The sequence below is a fragment of the Hyaena hyaena genome, unplaced genomic scaffold (genome assembly GCF_003009895.1).
Source record: "Hyaena hyaena isolate Hyena2069 unplaced genomic scaffold, ASM300989v1 scaffold_312, whole genome shotgun sequence".
In the NCBI taxonomy this organism is placed as follows: Eukaryota; Metazoa; Chordata; class Mammalia; order Carnivora; family Hyaenidae; genus Hyaena; species Hyaena hyaena.
Genome location: NW_024080943.1, coordinates 507356 through 535324, shown reverse-complemented (window position 1 = coordinate 535324; position 27969 = coordinate 507356). Strand labels below are relative to the sequence as shown.

The 27969-nt window shown below is 49.8% G+C and overlaps 2 protein-coding genes across 5 annotated transcripts in view; both read right to left on the bottom strand.

Annotated features, from left to right (window-relative positions):
• Positions 1 to 152: 152 nt before the first annotated feature.
• Positions 153 to 20608, bottom strand: SGK2 (serum/glucocorticoid regulated kinase 2). Of its 3 annotated transcripts, none has more exons than XM_039248484.1 (14): positions 20555 to 20608; positions 16765 to 16812; positions 16177 to 16226; positions 15593 to 15650; positions 15307 to 15390; positions 14260 to 14391; positions 13106 to 13218; positions 12767 to 12803; positions 11708 to 11794; positions 8968 to 9063; positions 7851 to 8006; positions 5729 to 5818; positions 1597 to 1870; positions 153 to 519 (listed from the first exon to the last, which is right to left on the bottom strand). In XM_039248484.1, exons 2-13 carry the CDS (start codon positions 16786 to 16788, stop codon positions 1706 to 1708), a joined length of 1092 nt encoding a protein of 363 aa, XP_039104415.1. In that variant the 5' UTR covers positions 16789 to 16812; positions 20555 to 20608; the 3' UTR covers positions 153 to 519; positions 1597 to 1705. The 3 variants fall into 3 exon arrangements, with proteins under 3 accessions (XP_039104415.1, XP_039104414.1, XP_039104416.1); XM_039248483.1 differs by lacking the exon at positions 20555 to 20608 and adding an exon at positions 18016 to 18154; XM_039248485.1 differs by lacking the exons at positions 153 to 519; positions 1597 to 1870; positions 20555 to 20608 and adding exons at positions 6064 to 6202; positions 18016 to 18154 and having other exon boundaries at positions 5761 to 5818.
• The window catches only part of L3MBTL1 (L3MBTL histone methyl-lysine binding protein 1), a 42922-nt gene continuing 34482 nt past the window's right edge, over positions 19530 to 27969 (bottom strand). For both annotated transcript variants that reach the window (XM_039248480.1, XM_039248481.1), the window contains exons 23-24: positions 25302 to 25435; positions 19530 to 19794 (exon numbers count right to left, since the gene is read on the bottom strand). In XM_039248480.1, coding sequence (XP_039104411.1) covers positions 19709 to 19794; positions 25302 to 25435 — 220 coding nt within the window. In that variant the 3' untranslated portion in view covers positions 19530 to 19708. The remainder of the gene's footprint in view (positions 19795 to 25301; positions 25436 to 27969) is intronic.

Sequence of the window (27969 nt, the reverse complement as noted above, 5' to 3'; positions counted from 1 at the left end):
TCTCAGAGTGAATGTTTATCTGTAAAGGGAGGTTAATAATTTCTAAATGCTGGTTCATTGTGAGGATTGTAGATAATGCATGTAAAGATCAGAATGTGCTCAATAAACATAGGCAAAGCATGATCAGTATCATAGTTTTCCTACATTTTTATTTTCTCAGTGAAAATTTTGTGATTTTACACTCTTAGAACACGAGGAACAATTATGTGTTTCACAAGCCATATCGGGTTGCATACTTTTGACACTACTATCATGTTTCTGACAATTAGACTCTCTTGCTTTTTGCTTTGGGAAGTTGGGGGAATTTTGGCCTCTCCCACATCTTGTTTCACACTTGTCAATTAACAGATCCTGCTATGATGGAAATCAAATCAGAGTGTTGCCTTCAAAGTCTCAGCACATGCCAGAGGGTAACGGTAATGCTTCCTGACCCAGATCTCCAGTAGGTCTGTTTTAGTGTCATAGGTGTGTTTTCCGTGCTCTTCCAGCTTCGTCCCCCATTATTCCTGGGGCAGGGAGCTGGGCAAACACAAATGGAAGAGCAAGAGTGAGATTAAGAGGAAAAGGCAATAAAACTGCCAGCACACACTAATGTTAAAGTTGTCTCCTTGTCCACAAGCCAAAAACCTAACAAGCCACCGCTGAAACAGCTGATGAACCACAGGTTTGGGGGGGGGGGCGGTGACGGGGGGAAGACTACTTAGCCAATGAAATAAGGCAACATGATCCATCCTGCTCGGTTTTGTAAGTGCTGTCACCATAGCTACCACATGAAAGCTTCTAGTCCCTTCCTTGAGTCAAAATCTGGCACAGGTGCATCCCTGGGCCACATGCCTGGCCCCAGCAGCAGGGGAGGCTGGGAAAGTCAGTATCTAGCATTTTTAGCTACTGTAAGTGGAGATAATTATTGCCCCTTCATCAAGGCTCATAAGCTAGGAGATTCCCTGAATATAGGAAAGGGTTCAGATGCCAGGCAGACAAACCTAATAATAAATGTCCTATACCATACACAACAAAGAAAGACACCATCATCAGAGAAAAATAAGAGCATGTTGGGTGGGTGATAGTCTATAGGCTTATTACATCTCTGTCATTTTACACATTGAGTTAAAGATCCAAATGCCACGAGCTCCTTTGGTAGAGAGATGCTGGTTGCCTACTGAACATTTCCCCCTTCTCCCTTAGTATCAGAGCCCCTGTGTTTTTAGGGATAGTAATGTACCCAGCTGATAAACCACATATCCCAGCCTCCATTACAAGTAGGAGCGGTAGCTAACGAGCTGAAGCCATTGGTTGGGGCTTCTGGGGAAGCTCTGTAAAGGTGCTGTTTTGCTCTTCTCTCCTTGCCTCCTTTTTCCTTGCCCAGGACACAGAAGCAGTGGCTAGAGGTCCAGTCACCACTTTGTGTCAATGCAGCAATCCTAATGCTGGAAGCCACTTGCCAAGAATGGCAGAGAAGAAATACAGAAAGCCTCTTAGTATCTGATGACCTGTTGAACCAGCAAGCCTTGGACTACCTAACAACATTCTTCTTTTATGTGCTGGAAACATATATGTGTATATATATATATATATATATATATATATATATATAACCTTATTTAAGCCATTGTTACTTTGAGTCTCTGTTACTAGCAGCTGAAGGTAGGAAGGTGAGTCCTTAGGAATATCAGCTGTCTTCATCGGCTACACCAGTGCTTCTCTTCTAGTAGTCCAAGATGGTGTCATCCTCTGGTGCATAGGAAAATCCCAGGAATGCACTGGAGGCCCCAGAGCTGCTGGCCATCGTGTCAGGAGTGCAGCCAATGGACTTTGACACAACTTCCTGGGTGAACTCTGGGTCAAAGTGTTTCAAGTCAGCAGGTCCTGCCTGTGAACATAAACCAATGGTGAGATGAGAACACTAGGGTCAGAGCTGCCAAACTCAGGAGCCCTGAGAGTGATGCTGGGCCTCCCCTCTGAGTGCCTTGTGGACACCCATCTTTAGCTATCACTTACCCATGTGTTTCCATTAATCATTTTATTCCACATGGTCCGCTAACCACATACCAATTTTTCTAACCTCCTGGCACCTTGTCTGCTTCACACCAACCCTCAGACCAGTCTAGTCAACATACACTTAGCGATTGTCTATTAGTCACTGTTCATGGCATTGGGAATGCAGGGGAACAAAATAGAGTGCGCCCCTGCTCTCATGGAGCCTATATTATGCAAAGGGTAGGAGGATTGATAATAAGCATGTATACAGACAAACAGACAACCTGTGGTGTTGATAGGCCTTATAAAGAAGATAAAATAGGGTAATATGGTAGAGAGCAACTGGCTGCTTTCACTACTTTGGAGGAAGACCTGTGTGTGAGATTGTAAAAATGGCAACAAATCCTGCATTTGCCATCCAGAGGTGGAGTCTGTCTCTCCATACTTTTCATATGGGTTAGCCATGTGACTTGTTTGGACAATCTGTTACCAAATGTGGTTCAAGCAACGGCTTGGAAGACGCACATTGGGAATTCTCTCCTGCTGCGCTTGGAACCCAGGCCACCACATGAACAAGCCCCGGCCAGGCTTCTGGAGGATGAGAGGCCTCAGAAGCAGAATCCAGTCGCTCCAGCTGCTGGCCAACTGCCAGCCATTTGAGTGGGGCAACTTTAAAACCATTGACATGTGAGAGCACAGCAGAGACCAGCTGGCCTGGCTCAGGCCAAAAAAAACAAAAACAAAAACAAAAACGCGCCCAACCAGCCCCGAGAATTGGGGCAAAACACACAGTTGTTGTTTTAAGCCATCTAGTTTGGGGGTGGCTTGTTATGCAGCATGAGCTAACCGAATCAGCCTCTTTGTGACGAAGGCAGTCTGTGGAGAAGGCTAGGCCACCTGGATTTTCTGAAGTAAGCAGGTACACAGGTGGAAGGATCCACATTTGTGCTGAGTGTTCAAGCCTTAGGTTGTAGAACCAAATAGACCATGATTTGCAACTTCTCAAAAAGGCCACCAGGCACAGTGGTCTCAGCTCAGGGCTCAGAGTTCCAAGACCAGAGTGTAGATCCTGACCCTGGCTCTTGTTAACTGTGTGGTCCTAGAGAAGACAGACATGATCTGTTTTCTACAAATGATGGTGATGCTAAAGATACTTTTCCAAGGTCTCATGGTGGTGAGTAGGTGGCAGAACCAGGAATCCACACCCAGCATGTGTTACTTTAAAGTCCATTCATTGCATTCTGTTACCTCCCTGTCTAGTATGTTTTATATTGTTCTTTCTCCAGCGTGTGTGTTCAATATTATCCTCAGGGTTTTTTTTTTTTTTTTACATTCCCAGATAAAGAAATTTTTTCAGGTACCTGGACTGAGCGTATCCTATCTAACAACCGTTGTTGAGAATCTGGAGCTCAACGATACATTCGTGAGCAGGTAATTCACAAAAGACCGGGTGTCAATAGCGGGTTCACACTGGCAGTGTTGACATAACTACATGGATGGAAGGGGCTTGACACTATTGGACTCCGCAGGTGGCTGAGAGACCCTCCAATGTCAGCTTCAAATGCGGCTCCTTGCGTGCATACTACCACCGCTAATTAATATTCAAACACTAACCACATTCACTATAAATCAAAGAAATATAAATCAAAACAATATGAGATGTCATTTTTTACTTAACAAATTTGCGACGTTAAAAGCAATTCACAACTGCACATGATATAGAGAGTCAGACAACAATTCTCCAGTGGACGCTGCTGGCAGGAAGTCGATTCTACACCCCACCACACAGTTAAAGCAGTAGGAATCAAGAGCTTAAACAGTTATGAATCAAGAACCAAAGGGCTCCTGGCTGGCTCAGTTCGCGGAGTGTGTGGCTCTTGATCTTGGGGTTATAAGTTTGAGCCCCACATTGGGTGTAGAGATTACTTTAAAAAAAAAAAAAGGAGCCTAAAAATGTTCATATACTTTGACCTGGTAATTCCCCATCTGGAATCCATCTTAAGGGAAAAATCAGAACTCTGAGCAAAGATAGACACTTAAAAGGGTGCCTGGGTGGCTCACTTGTTAAGTATCTGACTTTGGCTCAGGTGATGATCAACAGTTCATGGGTTTGAGCCCAGTGTCGGGTTCTGTGCTGACAGCCGAGAGCCTGGAGCCTGCTTCAGATTCTGGGTTCTGTGTCTCCCTCTCTCTCTCTCAAAAATAAGTGAATATTTAAAAAATTTTTTTTAAAAGATACACACTTAAAGGTGTTCATCAGTATGTTATGATAAAGAAAGAATGGTAATAACATAAAGTTCAGCATTAGGAGCATGGTTGAATAGATTATGTTACTTACCAACATAGGGTTGATATATTATGTAGCCACTTAAAATGATACTTATAAAGTTTTATATGATTTGGGGAAATAATGAGATAGTTTTTAGCAGAAAAGAAAAGGGAAGGGCACAAAATATCTCTATGTATAAAGTATGACCTGTGTAAAAACACATAGAAAAAAGACAGGTTGGAACATGCCAGCAGTGGTTTCTCTTGGGCATTGAAACAATAAGCTTTTCCTCCCTGCTGCTTTAAAACACTTTTAAAAATGTTTACTTATTTCTGAGAGAGTCAGTGAGAGCCACTGAAGGTGCAGAGAGAGAGAGGGAGACACAGAATCCAAAACAGGCTCCAGATTCTGAGCCGTCAGCACACAGCCTGATACAGGGCTCAAACTCACAAACTGGGAGGTCATGACCTGGGCCAAAGTCAGACACTTAACTGACTGAGCCACCGAGGCACCCCACTCCCCTGCTGCTTTAAACTCTGTTTTATATATTTGCTACAATAAATATATGTTATTTTTATTATCAGAAGAAAAAAGTTAAACAGAAAAAGACATTTTTATAGGACTTGGTTCCATCTGGGTGTACTATGTGAGAGACAGCACTTTCTTTGTGAGGTTAAAAAAATGTTTTATTTATTTATTTTGAGAGTGGGGGAGGGGTGGGGGGGAGAGAGAATCCCAAGCAGGCTCCATGCTGTCGGCATGGAGCTCAACACAGGGCTCGATCTCACAACAGTGAGATCAAGACCTGAGCCAATATCAAGAATCAGATGCTTAACGGACTGAGCCACCAAGGCACCCTGAGATTTTATTTTATTTATTTATTTATTTTTTAAATGTTTTATTTATTTCTAGGAGAGAGAGAGACAGTGTGAGCAGGGGAGGGTCAGAGAGAGAGGGAGTCACAGACTGAAACAGGCTCCAGTCTCTGAGCTGGCAGTCAGCACAGAGCCCGACGCGGGGCTCGAACCCACGAACCGCGAGATCATGACCTAAGTGAAAGTCAGACGCTTAACCGACTAAGCCACCCAGGCGCCCCACTGAGATTTTATTTTTAAGTCTCTACACCCAACATGGGGCTTGAACCTACAACCCTGAGATCAAGAATCAGATGCTTAGTGGACTGAGCCAGCCAGGCGTCCCCAGAGAGTGCTTTAAACAGGGTAAAGGGCTCTGGAATGAGGATTATTGGTGTTGAAAGTGAAGGAAGGGCTGCATGGTTCATCACACAGAGCTGGACTGGCAGTCGGGACTTCTGGGTTCTAGAGCCAGTTCTGCCTCTAATTTACCGTGTGGACTGTGGACATATCATTGAGCCTCTAGGGCCCTTGGTTTTCCCACCTGTAGAAAGAGACTTGGCCCAGATACCCTCCAAGCTCCCACAAGCCCTGGGAATCCAGAATCTGGAACATGGTGACCTCTTACCACATTTGGGTTGAAGGGTGGAGTCAGCCTCTTGTGGTACAGGTCATCCCAGTTTATGGGGCTGAAGAATACATGGTTCTTTATCTCAAGCTGCAGGAAGAAGGTGCTGATCAGTATTCCCCATAGCAGAGTCTCCACCTGCCACCCCCATGTCTCAGATCTCCACCTCTACCGGGAACTGGCTGTCAAGCCCTAAAACCTTTACTGGGAAAGTAACCTGCACGTCTGGCTGGTTTCCTGGGACAAAGGGGTGTTTTGTAGCCAGGCCTCTTCCCTTCGCCACCATCTAGAATCCAAACCCTTACCCCACCCCTGAGCATTCATTTATTCTTAACTGTTTACTGAGCGCCTACTCTGTGCCAGCACCATGGTACACTTCGGAGGTGTGTCCACGAACAAGATAGCAGGGCCTGCCCTTGGGGTTCCAGGGGATCTTGCACCCCCACCCACCTGCCTTAGCTCATCTTGATTCTTCTAGAACACAAGCCAAAGAAAAAGACAACATGAATTCAGTAAGGAAGGTTAGGGAAGTAAAGCCCCAAGAAAAGCTGCAGTTTCCTGGAGACCCAGAATTTAGGACTCAGCCTTGGACATGATTCACTACTTCTTCCCTAATCTAAGCCAACGTCAGCATCAAGTGCCTCCTATGCCAGCAGGACCCTCTCTCGATCTGCATTTTGCAAGGAATGATCTTCCAGGTCCGTACATCACACCCTCCCCACCCTGTGGACTTGTTAAAAAGTCAGATCCATGATATATGGAGTCCCAAGAAACAGATGGCACTGGTTGCCTTTAAATTAAGGAACTGGGTCACTAGAGGGACTTTCTGGATATCTTTTGAATTTTGATCTATGTGAATGTATGCCTTATTTGAAAAATCATACATATTTTTTAAGATGCAAATTTCCACCTGGAAAAAGGAGACCAGTCTTCATGAAAGTCCCCTTCTTTAAGTTGGCCAGGGATGGCAAATGCCCTAAATACTGTTACACTCACAGGATCTGGCTTGTGGGGCTGTGGGTACAAATGCTTAAAAAGCACTTACTCTGTGCCAGGCATGACCTAAGTGCTTTGTATATATTTAATGTATGTGATCTTTGTAGCAGGTAGGAGCTAGGTGCTATATTGCTGATGGGGAAACTGAGGCTTAAAAAGAGAAGTTTGTCCAAAGTTCTGCAATTTGCACAAGGCTCTGCAACTAGTAAGGACTAGAAAAGTGGAGGAGGGATGTGAACCCAGGTAGTCTGTGTCATAGTCCGTGCATGGCAACCACTCTGCCAGAAAGAGAAAGCAAACTTCCAGGGAGAAAAACATTGTGATCTTCCTTTTACAAATTCAAATAGTCTTTGGTTGACTCGAAAATGTAAGATTATTCTTCAAGTGTTACTTTAATGACAAAAAGAATCACGAACTCATTGCAGGGATGGACAGTAAATTATTCATCTCTATATCCTGAATGCCCCACCTGGCACTGGCAAAAAACAAGTCCAGTTCTCTCTCTGCACAGAACTCAGAGGAATTTCTTAAAACTGAAATTGGGTCTTGCCACACCTCTGCTCAAAATCCTCTAAAGTGTACTATGCTCCTTGCTCCTGTCACGGGACCTTTGCACATGCTGTGCCCGGTGTCTGGGATGCCTCCTCTCAGCTCTCTGCATGAGTGGTTCCTCTCATCCTTCAAGTCTCAACTTAATTGTTACTTCGTCAAAGCAGAACTGCCTCACTATGCCAGTGTGAATTCACTCCCTCTCATTATTGTTTATCTTGGTTCATTTATTTCCTGGCACTTGTCACACTCCACAATAATTATATACCATAATGTTTGTTGTCTGCCCTCCCCCAGTCAATTTAATAAAGCCAGGGACCCAACCCATTGAATCCCTAACACCTAGCTTGACATCTGGCACATAGTAGGTGCTCAGTAAATATTGGTTGAATAGAAGAACCAGGCTAAAGGAAATAATTAAGCAGCAGCAGCAGCAGCTGTCAATTTCCAAAGGAAGGAGTTAGCAGTGCCTGGCTTTAGAGGGCAGCTGGATGCACATCACTGTGCTTCTGAGCCGCTTCTGCAGGATGCTGAGTGCCCCTGTCGGGGGCCAGTGGTCCACTGGCCCTTCACCTACAAAGTCAGATTTGGAGCCCAGCCGCTGCCTCTGGTCCTTGTGGAGAAGGCCTTGCAGGAGGTCACAGGCGGCCACCGTCCGGCCCCCAGGGATCTGTAGCGGCTGGTGCAGAATATTCTCATACATCTGGGCCATGTCTTGGCTGTAGAAGGGTGGCTGGCGAGAGAGAGAGAGAGAGAGAGAGAGAGAGAGAGAGAGAAGCTGGAGGCTCATCCACGCCAAATGGGAGGGAGGTCTCAGGGAGTGTTGGAGCAACGGCAGGTAATGGGAAGATTTAGCCAGAACATGTGTTGTGCAATGGCTCACGTGGCAGACTGGGGAGAGACAGAGACCTCTGGGCTGCGGAAGGCTGAGAGGGTCCTCCCAGGAGCATCCCCCATCCCACCTCTCTTAGCCCAGCTTGCGCACCAACTCTGCACTTTGCAGAGTGAACACTTTCCCCCGTGTCATTCCAGCCCACCCTCACGGCCGTCTTTGAAGACAGGTAGTAATTTGTTGGATGAGAACACAAGGCTCAGAGAGATTAAGCCACATGGCCAGGAAAAGAGCCAGGCCCCCAGATGTGCCCAGAGCCCATTCTTTCCTGATGTTCTTCGTCCCCACCTCCTCCACGGGCTCTTCTTTCTCCTGACTCCACACAGCCTGGTCTTTCACATCCCCCACACTCTGCTGGCAAAGCCGCCCCAGAGCAGTGCCTGTGCTGTGGTGAGTCTACACAAGCCTCCAACTCAGCAGGCAGCCTAGGATGGGGCTGCCAGCCTTGGGGCCTTTCTGGGCCTCAGTTTCTCTCTCAGTAAATAAGAACAATTCCCTTTCCTATAGTGGCATCTCCAAAGGCTGTTTCAAGGTGCCAAGGGGTGTGTGTGTGTGTGTGTGTGTGTGTGTGTGTGTGTGTGTATGTGTGTGTGTGTTGTAAATACTGATTTGGTGGGTTGTGAAGCACTGAACTAACATTATGGGAAAAATATATATAATCCTCACATCCTTTTACTTAGCTTGGAGGAGAGAGATAGCTCTTTCAGTTCCTTGAGGAGCCTGAATGGCCACACAAGGGAGAGATCCACCCCCATCTCTTCCCGAGCCACATGTCCCTTGCAGATGTTGACACCCCACTCACCAGGCCGTGCAGCATCTCATAGAGAACTGCCCCCAAGCACCACCAGTCCACCGCCCGATCATAAGGCTCTTTACGAATCACTTCCGGAGCCAAATACTATGGAGAAGAAACATACTTATCTGAAAGACACTCTGCCTCAGTCTCCCCATTTGTTTTATTTTTATTTTGAAAGCTAAACAATTTTTTTTAATGTTTATATATGTTTGAGAGAGACACACAGAGAGAGACAGAGAGACAGAGACAGAGGACAGAGCACAAGCAGGGAAGGGACAGAGAGAGAGGGAGACACAGAATCCAAAGCAGGCTCCAGGCTCCGAGCTGTCAGCACAGAGCCCGACGTGGAGCTTGAACTCATGAAACATGAGATCATGACCTGAGCCAAAGTAGGACACTTAAGCCACTGAGCCGCTCAGGTTCCACTCAGACTCCCCATTTGTAAACAAGGTACTTGGAAGAAAAGATCACTGAGGGTTGATCCTGCTGTGATATTCACTTGGCTGTGTGCATATGTTCATTCAGCATCTACTCATCAAAGGCGTACTCTGTGCATGACCCTTTGCCTACGTGCTGAGGACTTAGGGGAGATCAGGCAGGAATGCCTCGTACAGTTGTATGTGTTGTGCACCATATAAAAGTACCAGGCAAAAGGGGACAGGGGGATGCAAGCCTGGCTGTGATCAACTCACCAAGCTGTAACCCTAGTACAGGGCTATATCTGGCAACTTTATTAGTGTTTAATGGGATAACTTTTCTAAAGAATCTGCCCGAGGGGGTGCTTTTATCTAATTTGCACAAAAACATCCAATCAGTGTCCTGGGAATAGGAAAGCCCTGTGAGTACTCACAGTACATTGGGGAGACTAACGGCCGTGTTAGTAAACATGGCACGTACTTGCACTGGAAACCTTACTCACAGAGAGATGGACAGGAATCAGGAAAGAAAAAGTGACACTTGAGTTCATATTGACAGATGAATGTATGTCACGGAGCTGCGCCTTCCAATAAGAAGAGGACCTGAGGCAGAACAGTGCTTTCTGCCAAACCCAAGGGCTTGGTGACCTCTTGGCCTGGCATCTCTGCCATAAGGAAAGGGACAGCAACAGACAAAGCCACTTTGAGAGACTGTGTGAGTCTGGGAAGGGCAGGAAGTTACACAGACCTGAGCCCTACATAGGGTTCATTTAACCTCCTAGAACCTTGATTTCCTCCTCCATAAAATGGGGTTGCAGGATCTCTCCCTGGGGGCTCTTTTAAGGTTATGTGCTAATCTGTGTGTAATATGTATATGTATATGTGCGGGCCTTAAACAATGGGAGCAACTATCATTACTCTCGTCTATGCTTTCTGGCATCACAGCGGGGGCTGAGTTATGGAAGAGATAACGTGTTGGGGCCACATGTCTCCTACGCAAGCCAGGGTGTCCTAGGCCCTGCTCCTTGCCTCCGACAACATCCAAGGAAGGGATGGCTGGGCTGGCAGGCTTTGGGACACCAGCTCTGTCCAGAAGACAGCCCGCCATACACAGAGGCAGACGACGAATCCTACTAGGAGTCCTCACTTGTCCGTCAGCTGCCCCCCAAACCAATTGCAGGAGGCCCAGCTGAGATCTGAGATCCAGTTTCCAGCATATGGAGAACAAAAGAGCTGCTGAAGTCCTGTCCTCTGCTGATCGGGAGGAGTTTCCGCCCTGCAGCCTGTGCCTTCCAGCCCCCACCCGGACTTCTGTCCACCAGGAACTCCTGGGGGTGCCAGGTCCAAGAGGGGAAGTTCAAGGAAAGGCTTTAACCCCAAGGCTATAGGGGTCCTTAGTAGGACAGATAGACAGGTATGAGCTACTGCTGAGACCCACAGATTTGAGCCCTCCAGGTTCTCAGTGGCTGGCAGAGGAGATGGACCATTGTTCTACACTAGCAAGTCCTGGTCTTAACTGTCAGGCCAAGCCCTCCTGCTCCACAGGGCCTTCCCCCTGTGGGGCAGTTCTGTCCCATACAGCAGCCACTTACTACATGTGTCTCTCGAACACTTAAAGTGAGGCTGATTTTAGCTGAAATGGACCGTGAGTATAAAATATGCTCTGAATTTCAAAGACTTAGAAAAAAAAAAAAGATAAACTATCTCAACAATTTTGTATCACAATATTTTGCATATATTGGGCTAATGAAAATGTACTACTAAAATGCATTCCACCTGTTTCTTTTTTGTTTTTATTTTAAAAAAAATGTTTATTTGTTTTGAGAGGGGAGGTATGTGAGAGCATGCACAAGTGGGGAAGAGGCAGAGAGAGAGGGAGAGAGAGAATCCCAAGTAGGCTCCGTGCTGTCAGCGCAGAGCCCAGTGCAGCACTCAATTCCGTGAACCGTGAGATCATGACCTGAACTGAGATCAAGAGTTGGATGCTTAACTGACTGAGTCACCCAGCTGCCTTTCTTTTCACTTTTTAAATGTGGTTCCTGGAAAACTTTACATTGAGAATGTGCTTTGCACGGCTGTTTCTATTTCTGTAGGTCTGCACTGCTACAGAGCTTCACCAGCCACTGGCCGGGGCCCAGCAGCCCCCTGAGCGGATGCCCCCATTACACAGACGCGGAAACCAAGGCAGAGTGTCCAGCCAGCTCAGGGCAAGGGCTTGGGTGAAAGGAGTGAGCATCACCCCCTCAGGGTAACCTGTTGGTTCTAAGGAGGAGTTGAGGCTCAACCACTCATCGCTTGACCTCTGACCTCTCCTACAAGGTTTGGCTTACCTCGGGGGTGCCACAGAATGTGGATGTGGTCTCCTCGGGCTCTACACCCTCCTTGCAGAGGCCAAAATCCGTCAGCACCACGTGTCCCTGCAGGGGAGGGTGGGCAGGGGCAGGAGAGTGGTCTAAGCTAATGGTACAGTCAGGCCTAACCCCAGAGCCCAGGTGCCACACCCCAGGCCAGCAGCTGTGGGGACTTAAGCCTCTGGCACCAGCTATAGGCTCCCCTTAGAGACCCATAGCTTCTGGACTGGGCATCAGGAGCAGTGCATGGGGCAAGGTGGGGGACAGCATTCCACTGTATGCTCCCAGCTTATCACAGACTCAGCCATGCTCTACAACAGTGGCAGCCCCATGAATGTCCCTGCTGGGGGCCTGGTGGTGGCAGCTGTCATGACAGAGGGCTGGAGGCTCAGAAAGCACCTGGGCAGCTGGGCAGGAGAGTGGCTGGTGGAGGTCCTGGAGAGAGTGGCTAGTGTGGGGCTCTGCTCAGATCCCTCTTTAGAGGCTGTCATACCCATCCCCCTCCTTTGGTGGGACATTGTCTTCTCCCAAAGTTATACCCCTCCCAAGGGGCAATCCACACCCAATGATGGGGTCGATCCAGAGGCACAAAACCCCAGCCTTCTCGCCTTAATTTGGAACAGTTCTAAAGAGTCATCCCAGCTCGGGCCCTTCCCACCCCTGTAAGATCAGCTGAGGCCTCCTCATTTGCAACCACAATGCAGGTGGGCTTCTCCCTCTATCCAATCCTGCCTCCTCACCCCCTTAAAAGTGGATCTTTTAAGAGAATTTCCCAGGAACCATTTGCATTCAACATTCCATCTGTTTCCAGGGAACCCAGTCTAGGACATGGAGAGACTACAAAATCCAAGAGTCTCCACCTGGCTCCACCCCTGCCCACACCTCGACCTCGTATACACAGACATGCACATACACAGACCTCGTATACACAGACATACACATATCTTAATGCATCCCTACCCATACTGTATATGCGTGCACGCACACTCATAAGCACACAGCACACATGTGCACCTGTGCACAGACACATGGACCAACCTGGCAGTCCAAGAGAATGTTCTCTGGTTTCAGGTCCCTACAGAAAACAAGAGGAAAGAACACTGTGATGTCTCAGCCACACAGTGAGGAGAGATGGGACCCCAGAGTCCTGGTGGGAGAACTATTCATGGAGGCTCACACACATGTAGAGAGGGAGCCCAAGGAGAAGGGCACTTGATCCTAGAAAGGAGGATCCCACCCTACTCCCACCTCTGGGCCGTCCTCCTCAGACAGAGAACCAAGTTCACTGGGGTTTCATCAGCACCTAGGGGTCCACACAACCCCTGGCATTTGCAGCAGATGGCCCAGGCCTGGCTCTAAGCCACAGGCAGGCCTCACCTGTAAATGATGTTGAGGGAGTGCAGGTAGCCAATGGCGCTGGCCACCTCGGCGGCGTAGAACCGGGCCCGGGGCTCCAGGAACCGGCGTTCCCGCTGCAGGTGGAAGAAGAGCTGGAGGAGGAGGAGGTGTATGAGAGGGTGTCTGGGTGGGTGGGGGGCTCCAGCTCCTAGAGTACAGGGGGCGGGAAGCTGGCCAAGACACCCCCTCGCTGAGCTGCAATGTACTCAGATGAAAAAAGGCATGCTGGCCCCCACCCCACAGCATAGTTGTGTCCAAAGGGTCAGCAGGAGAAATTAATTCACATGGAGTGACAGGTACTGGGTTCCAGGCTCCAAGCCAGACCTCTCCACATCTCTTATCTCATTTAATCCTCATGACTACCTTCCAGGTATCAAATATGATGCCAGTTTCACCTGAGAGAGAACTGAGAGAGGCCAGGTTCATGTAGCTCATAACTGACAAAGCTGCCATTTGAACCCAGGTCATTCAAAGATGTGTTTTTCTTCCCACCTGGGCAATAAGATTGTTACAGCTGTCAAACTGAGCCCAGCCTAGATCTATCCGTGGGCCAATTGCTTTGGTCTACTTTGCTGGCCTGGAAAGGCCTTACCTGCATCAGGAGACTTAGGGATGCAAAGTAAAAACTCCCCTCTTGGGTATCAGGCCAAAAGTCATGAGGTCACACAGACAAAATCTGGGGTCACTTGCCCAGAGAGACAGAGTGGAGTCTGAGATGGAGCCCAGTTTATCCCAGCCATGCTTCTGGGTCACCAGGTGGCCTCAGGTCTCAGTTTACCACAGGGACCACCCCCACCCAGTGGCCTGTGGTATAAAATGGGGACATTGGAAATCTTAACCACAGAGCTCCCCTAACACTGACATTGCCCAGGTGCAAGAGTGTCTGGGCAGCTCCGTGTGGGGCAGTCAAGAAATTCTCATGGCTGGGAGCCAGGCTGATTTGCATTCAAATCCTGGCTCTGCCATATACAGTAGGCTGGGTGGCCGGGAGCAAGTGAGTTACCTCCCAAGCCTCGGTTTCGTCAGCTACAAAATGGGTCTGTTGTAAGGATGACGTGAGATCATTCCAGAACCTGATACACAACGGGCATATAAGAGCCAGCCTTGGGGAGCCTCCCTGTGGGCCCACCCACCTCTCCCCCGTTGACATAGTCGAGCACAAAGTAGAGCTTCTCAGGCGTCTGGAAGGAGTAGCGCAGGCCCACAAGGAAGGGGTGCTGCACGCTCTTCAGAAGCACGTTGCGTTCTGCCATGATGTGGTTCTGCTGTAGGGTTACAGACAGGGGCCCATGTCACAACCCAGCACAACCCCTGCAACTCTGGCACAGCTCACATGGCCTCCCTGGTGCGGGCTGCCAGGCCCAAGGCCTTCTCATGCCCCTGCTCAAGTGGCTGGTGTGGCTCCTTATTGCCCTCATAGCCAGGATCCTCGCCTACTAGCCAGGATTCTAAACAGGTTGGCCTCATTCCCGGCCACAGCACATAGGCACAGCTCCAGCCCCTATGGGTGGGAAACCCCTGCTGCCCTCCTCTGGGGTGACAAGGAAAGCGTATATGATTACTATGTTAATGCTTTTGTTCATGCTGTTTTCTTGGCCTGGGTGTCCTCTTTTCAGACCATTGGGATTCTACATTCAAGGCCAGCTGCCAGTCACCTCCTTCACAAAGACCTCCCCCATCTGCCCTCTTGATGTCCTTGTTAACATTAATTCCCTCGCCCAAGTCCTCTGATTGATATTCACGCCTCTCTCAGGGCCTGCTCTATCCCCCTCATGGGGTTGGCATTAAAGAGACTCACGTCAGCTGAAGCATCTAGAATTCCGGGGTGGCTGTGGCTTTGAGGGGCCTTTGGAGAGTATCAAGTGTGCCCCCAACACTGCACAGACAGGGAGACTGGCACCTAGACAGGGCAGAGGACTTGTCTGCCAGGGAGCCCCGGATTCCCCAGGCGAAGGCAGCAGGCTGGGACCTTCGTCCTGAAGGTCCTATGGGTGAGTTGATTGGCTTGCCCTCCTTGAGAAACATCATCACCCTCAGCACCGCCTGGCTGCCCCCTGCTATGACCACCACTGGACCTGGCTCCATGCATCCTCCAGAGTTGCGACCCAAGAGCTTGGGAAACCACCTTAGCCTGGAGTCGAGAAGCAGGAGGGGAAATGCCCGTGTGCAAACTCTGGTACCTCTTTTTTCTGTAGGATGGACTTTTTCTGCAGCACCTTCACGGCGTAGAACATCCCATCAGACTTGCGCTTAGCCAGGAGCACCTGAGCAGAAACACAAACGCAAGGCCCCACAGGGGACCTACTCCTCTGAACTTCTGATTTCTCGAGAGCCCCCAGCTCTGGCCCCGTGTCCATGATTTGGCAGGCCGTGAGCTCCTGTTTTGCACATGCAAGTGACAGGCAGAGGGTGGAGGAGGCCAGGGAAGGGAAGACCCAGGCCTCCCAGCCTCCCTGTGTCACTCACCTTGCCATAGCTCCCTTTGCCAATGACCTTTAGGAAGTCAAAGTCAGTGGGCCGGGCACTGGGGGAGGGGGGAGGGAGAAAGAACACAGGTCAGCATTTGTGAATTTGGGGAACCTGGCTCCTGAGATCATATCCAGGCTTCTTTTTAACTTTGAAGATGGGGATTAGAGGGAGCTTTCCAAAAGCCAAGCCTCCTCACCACTGAAGCATGCCATGACCTCTCAGCCAAGAGAGCTTCAAGGACAGGTGCCTGCCCCTGGGGACCCACAGTTAAGCAACCAACAGGCAAGTTGGGGAGAAAACCAGACACAACTGCATAGAAGACAAGGGATCTGGCCCCCAAAGCCTGAGAAGGGCCTGAAGGGTGGGGAGCTGCAGACTTTGGGGTACATTTCAGGCATAGGGCCCAGCAGGGGCAAAGGCTAGGGAAGTAGTGGGAGATAAAGCAGGGGGACAGTCCTGGGTCCCAGTTGGCAGAGGGTCTTGGCAATAGACCAGAGAACTTGGATTTTATTCTCAAGGAGAAGGGAGCCAAGCACGAGGGGAGCCAAGGAGGAAGAAAGTTGCTCGAGACCAGAACTTACTTTGGGTTGGCTGAAGGCCCCAGGTTGACGTTCCCATTGGCCCTTGAGGGCTAAAGACATTTACAGAAAAGTTATTAAGATCATCAGGGACTGGTCGGATCCTCAGGGCCTTCTGTTCCTCTGGCCTAGGCCCTGTTCCCTTCTCTACTAGCCTGCTGGCTTCCTCCTTCCTTCTTTCCACACATCTACCAACCCACCCAACCATCCACCATCTCAGCTGCTCCTCCTAACAGCTTTGGGAGGCTGCTGACTATTGTGTCAATTATGAGGGTGAGGAAACTGACGCCCCGAGAAAAGCCATCCAAGGACTTACAGGCAGCTCCACTGGCACGAGAACCAGGGGTCCTCAGGGACAATCCCAGAGTTTCTCCACGCCATTTTCTTCTTGAAGCTCTTGTCCAACTCTGTGCCCTATCTGCCCTGCAAAGAGCCCACTTCCACGAGCTCACAGTGACCCCTGTCAGCCCCCCCCCCCCCCCAGTCCTGCTGTGTTGGCCCACCAGGCTGGCCTGTGCATCCACTGACTTCCCCCAGTGTGGGAGGAAGTGAGCCCCCTGGTGGTGGGTGGGGGAACCAAGACCCACTCACCTGAGGACTGGGGCTAGACTCCATTCTGTCACAGTGATCAGGTGGGCTCTGGGGGCAAGAGGGGGACCAGGCATGAGTGAGCTGTTGTTGGGGAAGGAGCACGACCTGTCTAGAGCTTTAGGCACTGCTGCACTGTCCACCCCTCCCTGGCCCTGTGCACCTACCATAGTCTCAGCATCTTCTACCCAAGGCCAGTGACCCCTGCATGGGACAAGCACTGAGGTGCCCTGGACCCAGCTCTTCTAACCAAGCATCTCAAGAGAGAGCCAGGGAGAATGGCCAGGGGTATCCCTCCAAGGCTGAATCTTTTCAAGGGTTGGGGACAGCCAGGACAGCAAGATCTCTGTGAGCCAAGGCAGATCCAGAAGTCTAGGATGGCCAGGCTGGAAGGTCAAGAGCATAAAGTCCTGACCCTCGTCCCCCTCTCACAGGTGGAGAACCTGAGGCCTCGGAAGGGGTTCTCCTGGGGTTACACAGTTTGTGAGGGGCAGGCTGGGCTCCCCAGACTCCCAGACAGGCATGTTGTGACCCCAAATTCCTGTGGACACCCTGGGCTGGGGTCTGTATTATATTGACTATTATCTCTCTGCCACAAAACTTTTGCCTAATGTCTCTGGAATGGCAGCTGCCCTGGGGGCTTTGGACCGGAGCCATGAAAAGACCCAAGCCTGGCTAGTATTTCTTTGAGATCAAATAGTGAAGAGTGTGATCAGCTGGTCTATGTGGCTAGGAGCACAGTGTTTCCCTGCCCCCTCACCTGCAGGGTGAAGGAGGCTGGTGTGTCCAGGCCCTGGCTCAGGATGCCCCCACGCCCCACAGACTCACCCCTGTTTGAAAGGCCAAGGCCAAGATCCCAGTTGCTCATGGAGACTGCCCAGGCCTATACATCCCAAGACCCCAGCCTTGACCCGCTGTGGGGCCTGGGCTGCAGCCTAGCCTCTATAGGTAGAAACCACCCATTTTTACAAGACAGGATATGACAGCAACCACCCCATGGCCTTCTTGGGAGCTGACAAAGTGACTACAGGGGAAAGGAGAGAGTCCCCCAGCCCAGGCTGCTCCAAGAGGCCCTTCCCTGTGGGGGTCTCAGAGAATAAGCTGCAGAATTGCCTGAAAAGGAGATGTAGCCTGGCTCCAGCCAGTGCCCCAGGGTCCAGGCTCCCCCAGGGTGCCCACCACACTGCCACACCCTCTCCTGGGCTGACACTGTAGGCCCCTTTGCCAGGCCCTGGCCTCTGCAGCCCCACGTACCTGCACAGCCTGAGGAGAGGCCCCCGAGAGAACCAGCAGTTGGAGCTGGAGGACAGGCAGGAGACAAGTGAGCCTCTCTCTGTTCTCCCAACAAGGGCCCAAGTGTCTGTGCCTGGCGCCGGCCCGGCCCCAGAGCCCAGCTCAGAGCTCCCGGAGGCAGCAGAGGGCTGTTGATGTCACATGGGACTGAGCAGCGCCTAAGATGGGACCAGAGACCTCTGTTCCCTCCGGGACATCGCCTCCCCCTGGAGGGTGGGTGGAAGGGGGTGGGCAGCAGCTGCAGGAATGCCCTGCTGACGCATGGGGCTTTTCAGAATGTGTGGGAGTGTGTGGGTCAGGCTGTGTGTGTGGTGTGCGTGAGTGTGTGTACAGGCGTGAGTGCCTTGATGTGCTTTAGTGCGTCTGTCTGGTGTATCCGTGTGTCCCTGCACGTGAGGGCTGCTGTGTAGTGTACATGAGTCTATGTATAGACAACTGCATGTGTTCGACTTCTTACTGAGCATTAACATGACTGTGTATTTAATCTTGTCAGCGTGTCTGTGTGTCTGTAACTGTGTTCTCACTGTGCGTGTGTATCAATGGGCTTCTGTACAGTGAGTCAACGTGTTGGTGTGTATCTTTATATATGTTGATGTATTTTATGTATGTATGTGAGTGTGAGTCTGTGTTTGTGTCTGCAGGTGAGTATGGGTGTCTGTTAATGCATGTGTGTGACCACATGTGTAATCACATGTGTATATATAGGTTGGTGTGTGTTCATATTGGTGTATATCAGTGAGTGTGTGTGTGTGGCCTGTCTGTAAGAAGACACTCTCCCTGGGGCCTACTCAGGCCTGGTGCAGACAGACGGTCCTAAGGTAGGACCCGAGCCATGGTAGCTGACAGCTCTTTACCTCCCAAGAATCTACAGACGTTTCAGAGCACAGGTATCTGGCTCCGTTCAGCAGGCCTTGGTCTTTGACTGCTGACCACCTGGATATTTGGGCCCTTCCTTGCTAACTGCTGCAGGACTCTGGCCCACTATCTCCAGAGCAGGACAGGTCAGCCCACAGCCCTCCAGCTGTGTGGGCAGCAGGTAGCAGGGTCCTGAAGGCCTGGCTGCATGGTGCAGTCGTTAGGTACTCATGGGGTCCCTTCCTCTCCCCAGGAGCTCATGAGGGTTGTTCTGAGGAATGAAAAAGTGGACAGGGCCTGACGCAGCCCCTGCCTTTCTAGAACTTTCTCTGTGACTACCCTATGCCACACGTAAGCCTCTGCGATTCACCACAGTAGGGGAATCCATGGGGCTGGGGCTAAGAAGGTTGGATAGGAAGGGACCTGAGCCCAGGGACCTCAGGGGTTCTCTCTGGGCTTTGAGGAGCATGGGACCTGGGGGTAGCAGCAAAGAAAACCCAAGTGAACAATATCAGAGCCTTCCATCTTTCAACAAAACAGAAATGTTGAACCAATACACAGATGGGCAGGATGTCATGTTGACAAAACACGTACCCAGAACAAGGACATTTCTTCTCAGTAACAAGACCCTGACGGGGCCTTTATTCAGCAGCACTGTTTAGAACAGGGGAATAGTGACCATAATCATAACTGAAATGCCCCACTCAGCACTTGAGAACACCCGCCGGCCGTACAGCTCCCTCTCTTGACCTTATATCACTCTCCAGATATGGTTCTGCTTCTCTGTTCTCCTTTTCAGTTAAATTCCTCGAAAGAGTTGTCTGGACTCAGTTTCCACTCCTTCTCCTTTTCTCTCTCTTTCTCTTTTTTTTAAATGTTTTATTTCTGAGAGAAAGAGACACAGCGTGAGCAGGGGGAGGGTCAGAGAGAGAGAGGGAAACACAGAATCTGAAACAGGCTCCAGGCTCTGAGCTGTCAGCACAGAGCCCGACGCGGGGCTCGAACCCAAGAACCCTGAGATCATGACCCGAGCTGAAGTCGGACGCCCAACTGACTGAGCCACCCAGGCGCCCCTCTCCTTTTCTCTCTTGAACCCATTCCAAAGAGGCTTTAATCCCAGCACTCTACCAAAGCAGTGGGCCCGTGACCCCCACGTTCTAGAACCAGTGATGGCACACTCGTCTTCCCACTTGGCTTTGGGAGCTCCTGGGGTTCCTTCCACCTCACCAGCTGCTCTTTCTCCATCTCTTCTGCTGGATTTGCCTCCTCTTTGGCCACTGGCCTGTCCCAGGGTTCAGTCCTCAGACCTATATCTATACTTGTTTCCGAGTCAGTCACAGCCAGTTTCATGGCTTTAAGTACCAGCTATACACTTGACAGTTCCCAAACCTGACTCTCTCCTGCACTAAATCTGGGTTTATATGTCTAACTGCTCACTAGTTGGGTCCCTGGAGGCACCTCACTCATAACATATACAAAACAGGAGTCCCGACTCACATTCCTTCCACTTGGCCCCAGCCTCCTCCTCCCTCAGTCTTCCATCTACCACCTGCTCAAAAGTTGAGGCTGGCAACTTGGAGTTCAATCTAGAAATATGGTGCCCTCACCCACCTCCAGTCCACCATGAATCCCCGTGAGACTCTACCTTCAAATTAAATCCAGAAAGCACTGCTACTCGCCAGTTCTGCCGCAACCTCCCTGCCTGAGCCACAGTCACCACTTGCGTGGACTATTGCAATAGCTTCCCTACTGTCTCCTGACGTTTATCTCTGCCCTCTACAATCTTTCTCCACCCAACACCAGACTGCCACTTAAAAAAAAAAATCTAAGTGGATCACATGGGCTGGCTGCTCGAAAACTCTGGCTGCTTCCTGTCACACCTAGGATTAAAATCCAAAGTCTACCATGGTCTGCAAGATTCCCTGAGACCTAGCTCTTCTCACGCTCTCCACCTTGGTTCCCATGCTCTCCCTCTCACTATGCTCCAGCCTCTCTGGCTCTCTTGCTGTCACTCAAACACACAGATGCCCTCTGGCCTCCTGCCCCTGGCGTCTTCTTTCCACTCCGTCTAGAATGCTTTCTCCCCAGACGTCTGCATGGCTAGGCTTCCACTAACATCCCAGAGGTCTCTGCTCAAATGTCACCTCTCAGAGAGGCCTTTTCTGATTATGAGTGATAGATTATCCTGGTTTGTCTGGAACTCAGGATTTCCTGAGGTGTGAGACTCTCAGTGCTAAAGTCAGTACAGTCCTGGGGCAAACCGGGATGGCTGGTCACTGTACACTCCTATTTCCACCCACTCCCAGTCCACTTTTTCTGCTTTGTGTTTTATTTTATAACACGCACCATGCTGACACCTTATTACCAACTCTTTATGTTTTGTCTTAAACTTAAGCTTGCTCCATGAGGACAAAGACATTTCTTGCTCACTGTTGAATCCCCAGAACCCAGATAAGGACCTGCAATATGATCGGTGCTCAGTACATATTTGACTAATGAATCAGGAATGAGCTGATAAGATGGATTATAACACATATGTAAGGTGGAAAAATTACCCAATTGAAAAACAATAGATAAGGCTTTGTAAATCAAAACGGGAATATGTGTGTGATATAATGTCAAGCTTAAAAGGACTTCTCAAAATAGTAGGTGTACCAGGGAAACTATCTTTATAAGAAAATAATGACATGTGGGGCTCCTGGGTGGCTCAGTGGGTTGAGTGTCCAATTTCGGCTCAGGTCATGATCTTGTGGTTCGTGGGTTCAAGCCCTGCATCGGGCTCTGTGCTGACAGCTCAAAGCCTGGAGCCTGCTTCGGATTCTGTCTCCCTCTCCCTCTTCCCCTCCCCTACTTGTGCTCTGTCTTTCTCTCTCTCTTTCAAGAATAAATAAACATTTAAAAAAGAAAAAAAAGAAAAAAAAAGAAAAGAAAGACATGCACGCACAGATACATTTGTGCATAGCCACCAAAAAAAGGCTAGAGGGTTGTGACCCAAGGTGACAGTGGATTCGGCTAATTTTTATATGCATATCTTTGTGTAAAATGTCTCAAGGTGTTGCCATTCACTTAATATTCCAGCATTGAGGCCTGGGGAGAACTCTGACACGTGCACTACCCACCACCCTCCCATCGCCTTGACCTGGACTCACACCTGCGCAGCTCTCAGCCTATGGCTGCTTTCTCTCCTGCATTATTGTCTTCTGATTTTCTGGCCAGAGGCTGGGCATCGATACCTTCTCTTGACTGTTCAGACCTATAGGGGCCCCTGGGAACTCCCAGGGTGTGGCCCAAGTCCCTCCCCGACCCCGAAAGCCTGTCCCTTCCTCCTAAATGCCCCAGCCTAGACTTGCATGCCTCTGTCCCACCAGCTTACAGATCTGCTCTCGTGTCCTTGGGCTTCCGGTTCCAGTGCAGGTGGGGGGGTCACACAGTTCCCTGTTGTTGGCGCACTGCCCCGGCCATTCTGGTCTGCTCAGCTAGCCCTTTGCATCCAACCTCATATACTTTCCCCAAAAGTCCTGTCAGATCACCCTCTGGTCCTCAATCCCATAAGCTCTTGTCCTCTTCTTCGGGCTGTTACTACGCTTGTCTTCACTCTGCTGCAATTTATTCATTTACATGCCCTTCTGCCCAGTACATATCAATGACATACCAATGACAGTGCAGCCAAGTGCCAGCTTGGTCTTGTTTTGACCCACAGCGCCAGGGGGCCATCATTATCCCTGTTCTGAGGAGAAGGAAACTGAGGCACGGAGAGGTGAAGTGGCTTGATCAAGACCCTTACCTAGTAAACGATCTAACTGGAATTTGAGCCCGGTAGTCTGACTCCAAGGCCTGTGGCCTGGAATTTCAGGAAGAAGTTAGGAATTTAGAGGAGGAAGGAATGGAGTTAGAAGGAAGGAGGTGAGGGTGTAAGTGGATTAGTTAGGAAGAAAGGAAATTAGGTGGCCCAGGAGGCAGAGAGGTAGTTGAGAAGGAAGGAAGGAAAGGAGAGAGGGGGAAAGAAGCTAGGAAGGAAGGGAATTAGGACAGAAGAGAGGAAGGCAGGGACAGTTAGAAAGGAAAAAGGAAGGAATAGAATCAGGAAAGACGGTGTTAGGAAGGAAAGGGAGGAAACTGGTAGCCAGGAAGGAACGCCTCAGGGAACTTGTGTGCCAGTCTGGCAGCCCCGCAGGCTGGCGGGCAGGGGTCCCGCTCACGCCTGAGCCTCTCACCTGAAAACTCTGGGTCCAAGCTCACATCCTGGGGAGCAGCCCTGGGCACAGCTCTGCCCTCCTGTCTCTCTGCATGGTCCCTCTGACCTGAAACCCGGCCCTGACTTGCCGGACAACCTTCCCAGCTGGGAGCGACCTGTCACCCACTCGCTTGGCTCCCAAACCAGCTGGGAGCTGGCTGCAGAGCCTTTCGGTTACTAATTAACCTTGGGCCTGAATCAAGATGCCCGGCTGTACCCACTGGCTTTGAGACGGGCCCTGCCCTCGGGACCCTCTGAACTTTTAAGAGCTACTGCACAATTCAAGTTTTGTGACCTTGCGCGAGTGACTCCAGCTCCCTGAGCCTCGTGTGGATTGATGAGCGTGCTGTGTGTCCTGCCTCACAGGGGGAGTCTCTGGTGTCTCTTTCCACATGGTCATATTTGCATTCTCTGAAATGCCCCCCAGGTTCAGCCCAAATGCTGGTCTCCCACAAACCTTTGCTGACCCACCCCCTTTCCCACAGTGCCTGGAGGACTGGCCATTGAAAGGGCTTGTCTCACACAACTGTCCTCTCCACCCCTTCCCTGAGGGGGACCATCAGCCTCTGGGGTTAGCTCTTCCCCGGACGTTTCTGGGGACAGACGGTTCACTCCATCCTGAGCCACAGCCCCATCACCTGAGGACTCTGGCACGCTCTCGTGCTGAGCCGAAGCCTGCCGCCCAGAGCTCATCTGCTCTGGTGCCGTGCGGGGACCCGTCCTGGGTTGAGAACCACAGCTGAGCCGAGCCCCATGCTGCATGGCACAAAAGGTCCCCATGACCTGAGGCTCAAGAACCAGGGCTCAGTTCCCCCCAGGTCGCATGGAAGGAAGGCTTTGTCCTGGTTCGTCTGAAGCTGCCCGGACTGAGGGTTCTAACTCAGGGCAGGGGCAGGGCCTGGCCCGTTGCACAGGTGAGAAAACTTCTGCCCGGTGATCCCTCCTCCTCAGGCAACTCGGGGTCTGTTACGAGGCTTCCTCCATGGCCTTCTCATTAGGGTGTCAGCAACTTCTAACTCATTCTAGTGCCTGAAGACCCGGCTGCTCTCAGGTGCCCTGGAGGAGCCCTGCATGCCCTGCTGGCCACCTCCACCAGCACACACAGCACGAGCAGCTGGCCTCCGCCCAAAGAGGGGCAGCGGCTTGCCCACGTGCCCAGAGCCGAGCCCTGGGTTCTGCCCCTTCCCTGCACTGCCCTGCTTCAGCTCTACCAAGCTCCGCCTCCCCTGCATTCCCAGAGCCAGTTTTTGACAACCCCACATGATGGTATTGCATAAACCGTTTTTGAAAAATTCCAGCATATAGAAGAACGTGGAATGAAAAGTGAAAGCTTCTCCTCTCACCCATCTTCAATCTCTTTTCCAGAAGTAACTGCTGTTAACTACATGGTGACCGTCCTTCCAGACCTTTGTCTACAACTTACATATCTTATACGAATTTTCCCAGAAAAACGGGCCATACTTTACATGTGTATAGCAACTCACTTTTTCTCACACACATCTTTCCATGTCAACACATAAGAGAGTCAGCTTTTTTTTTAAACATCTGCCTCACGTTGTATAATGTAGGATTAATTTCCATATCCCTGTTCCCGATTTACTGTTTCTTTTGCGGTCGGACATTTAAGCTGCTACCAGTTTCACAGTAATTCTAACAAGGCCATGGAGGCCATGGTTGTGTTAATGTCCCGTGGCCTTGCGCTTCCCGTTTCAGTCTGATAAACTCCTGCCAGGGGGAGGGCTGGGTTCATTTTGACCTATCTACCAGATTCCTGTAAAAAGCTGTGCTAACTGACATGGCTATCAGCAGTGCTTGAACTTGCCCTTCCCCTCCACGATGCTGCAGAAAATAGCCAGGCCACTCCTGCAGCAAGGCTGCCACAGGGATGCATCTCTTCCCTGTCCTGCCCCTCCTCCATTTCCAGCCACCCTGCCCGTCCCCTCCTCTCCCTCCGGCTCGCTGGACTCTGTTGTTTGGGTATCAAGGCCAAAGGCATGTTTTCAGGGATGAGAAGGGGAGCCAGAGACTGAAACAATGGGAACCCACCTCCATGAATATTCCCTCCACCTTGACATTCCTCAGCCCACGTTTCTGTGCTTCTTCGGCCTCCACCCACACTTGTACCACTTCCTCCACCTGCACACACCCTTTCTCTCACCTGCAGGTTTATCCGCAGGCAGAGGGGGTAAGGCCATGGGATCCTTACAGAAAAATCTGTCACTCACATGGGCGAGGCACAGGACCTTTGGGCCAGTGGCATTCACACATAGGTCAGAGATGGTCCCCAGGTTTCTTAAAAAAAAAAAAAAAGATTTTTAGAAATGGATGAATGTACAAAAGTTTAAAAAAATCGGGGCGCCTGGGTGGCTTAGTCGGTTGAGCGTCCGACTTTCGCTTAGGTCTGATCTCGCGGTTCGTGGGTTCGGGCCCCACGTCGGGCTCTGTGCTGACTGCCAGCTCAGAGCCTGGAGCCTGTTTCAGTCTCTGACTCCCTCTCTCTCTGACCCTCCCCTGCTCACGCTGTCTCTCTCTCTCTCTCCTAGAAATAAATTAAAAATAAATAAATAAATAAATCAAATAGGACGGGTGCCTGGGTGGTGCAGTCGTTAAACATCTGTCTTTGGCTCAGGTCATGATCTCAAGGTTCTTAAGTTCAAGTCCCACATCAGGTGAGCACGGGCCCTGCTTTGGGTGAGCCCCACTTCTCTCTCTCTGCCCCTCACTCACTTGCACCCTTTCTCTCCCTCTCTCCTCCTCCATCCCCCAAAATCAAATAGGACTATGAGGTGGATAATGAAAAAGGTCAGGTCCTTCCCACTCCTCAACTTTTTTTTTTAATATTTTTATTTATTTCTAGGAGAGAGAGACACACACAGCGTGAGCAAGGGAGGGTCAGAGAGAGAGGGAGACACAGACTCTGAAACAGGCTCCAGGCTCTGAGCTGGCAGTCAGCACAGAGTCCGACGCGGGGCCCGAACCCACGAACCGCGAGATCACGACCTAAGCGAAAGTCGGACGCTTAATCGACTAAGCCACCCAGGCGCCCCACTCCTCAACCTTTTAAAAAGCTGCTTCCTTTGGTACTGACCCCCACGTGTCTAAATAGCATGATCATCCTGCTAGCCCTCCCTCTTGGGATTTTAAACGTTATTACGTGGATTCCTTTCTACTATGGAACATGAACCTTTAGATCTCACCCATCCAAACTCACACTTCTGCTTTTCCTAAATTTAATTATACTGCCTCCTTTGATGGTTTGAAATATCGATCACACACACACACACTTCTCTCTTAAACTCTGATAGAGCTAAAATCTCCTTTTAACACAAAAATATGGCAGTTTTGATTCATTTGTTGGTTTTGTTTTCATTCTTCCTGGAGCTTTTCATTCTTCTCTTCTCACCTGGACACTTGCTCAGTTGTCAACCTGGCATTCCTTCCCATCACTCTGGACATTCCCTTTGTCTCTCTCCTTGTTGGATGTCCTGCTTCATGGACCCTATGTTTTCATTCTTCCTTTCTTTCTTCTTTCCTTCCTCCCTTCCTTTCTCTTTTTTTCTTTCTCTTCCTTCCTTTTTCTTTTTTCCTTTCTTTCCTTCCTTCCTTTCTCCTTCATTTCTTTTTCTTTCTGCTTTCTTTCCCAATTTTGAAATTGTGGGTAAATCTATATAACAAAATTTGCCACCTCAACCATCTTTAAGTGGATAGCTCAGTGACATTAGGTAAATTCACACTGCTGTGTAACCATCATCTATATCTATTTACAAGACTTTGCCATCACCTCAAAGAGAAACTCTGTGTCCAGCAAGCAATAACTGTCCATCCCCCTTCACCCCAGCCCCTGGTAACCTCCAGTAACTGTCAGTCTACTTTCTGTCTCTGTGAACATGCCTATTCTAGATATTTCTTGTAAGTGGAATCATGCAGTATTTGTCCTTTTGTGCCTGACTTATTACACTTAGCATCATATTTTCAAGATTCCTCCATGCTGTTTAATCCTTTTTAAAAAATATTTATTTGAGAGGGGGGGGAGGGGCAGAGAGAGTGGGAGAGAGTGAGTCCCAGGCAGGCTGCCAGCATAAAGCCTGATGTGGGGCTCAATTTCATGAACTGTGAGATCATGACCTGAGCCGAGACCAAGAGTCAGACGCTTAACCTATTGAGCCACCTAGGTGCCTCTGGGTGTAATCCTTCTTTATGGTTGGGTAATACTCTGTTGTAGGGATGTCTACCCATCCATCTATCAATGGACACTTGGGTCCTTTCCACCTCTTGGCTCTTGTGAACAATGCTGCAGTGAACACTGGCACACAAGTTCTCGTTTCGGATCTTTCAGGTGCATACTCAGGAATGGAATTTCTCAGTAACCTGTTTCCCACAGTGGCTGCACCATTTTACATTCCAGCCAGTGGTTCTCCACCCTTGCCAACAATGATTCTTTTCCTTTTTTATGCTGACAGCCATCCTGTTGGGTACGAAGTGGCAGCTCATTATGGCTTTGACTGGCATTTCTCTAATGACAAATGATGTGGAGCATCTTTTCATGTGTTTGTTGGCCATTACGTCTTCTCTGGAGAGATGTCTAGGCAAGCCCTCTGCCCATTTTTGATTTGGGTTATTTGTCGTTATGTTTTAGGAGTTCTCTGTATGTCCTGGATATTGAACTCTTGTCAGATAGACACTTTGCAAGTATTTCCTGCCATTCTATAGATTGTCTTTCACTTTCTTGATGAAGATCTTTGATGCACCAAAATCTTTAATTTTAATGAACTTCACTTGTCTGTTTCCTCTTTTGTTGCTTGTGCAGTTGGTGTTACATCTAGAAT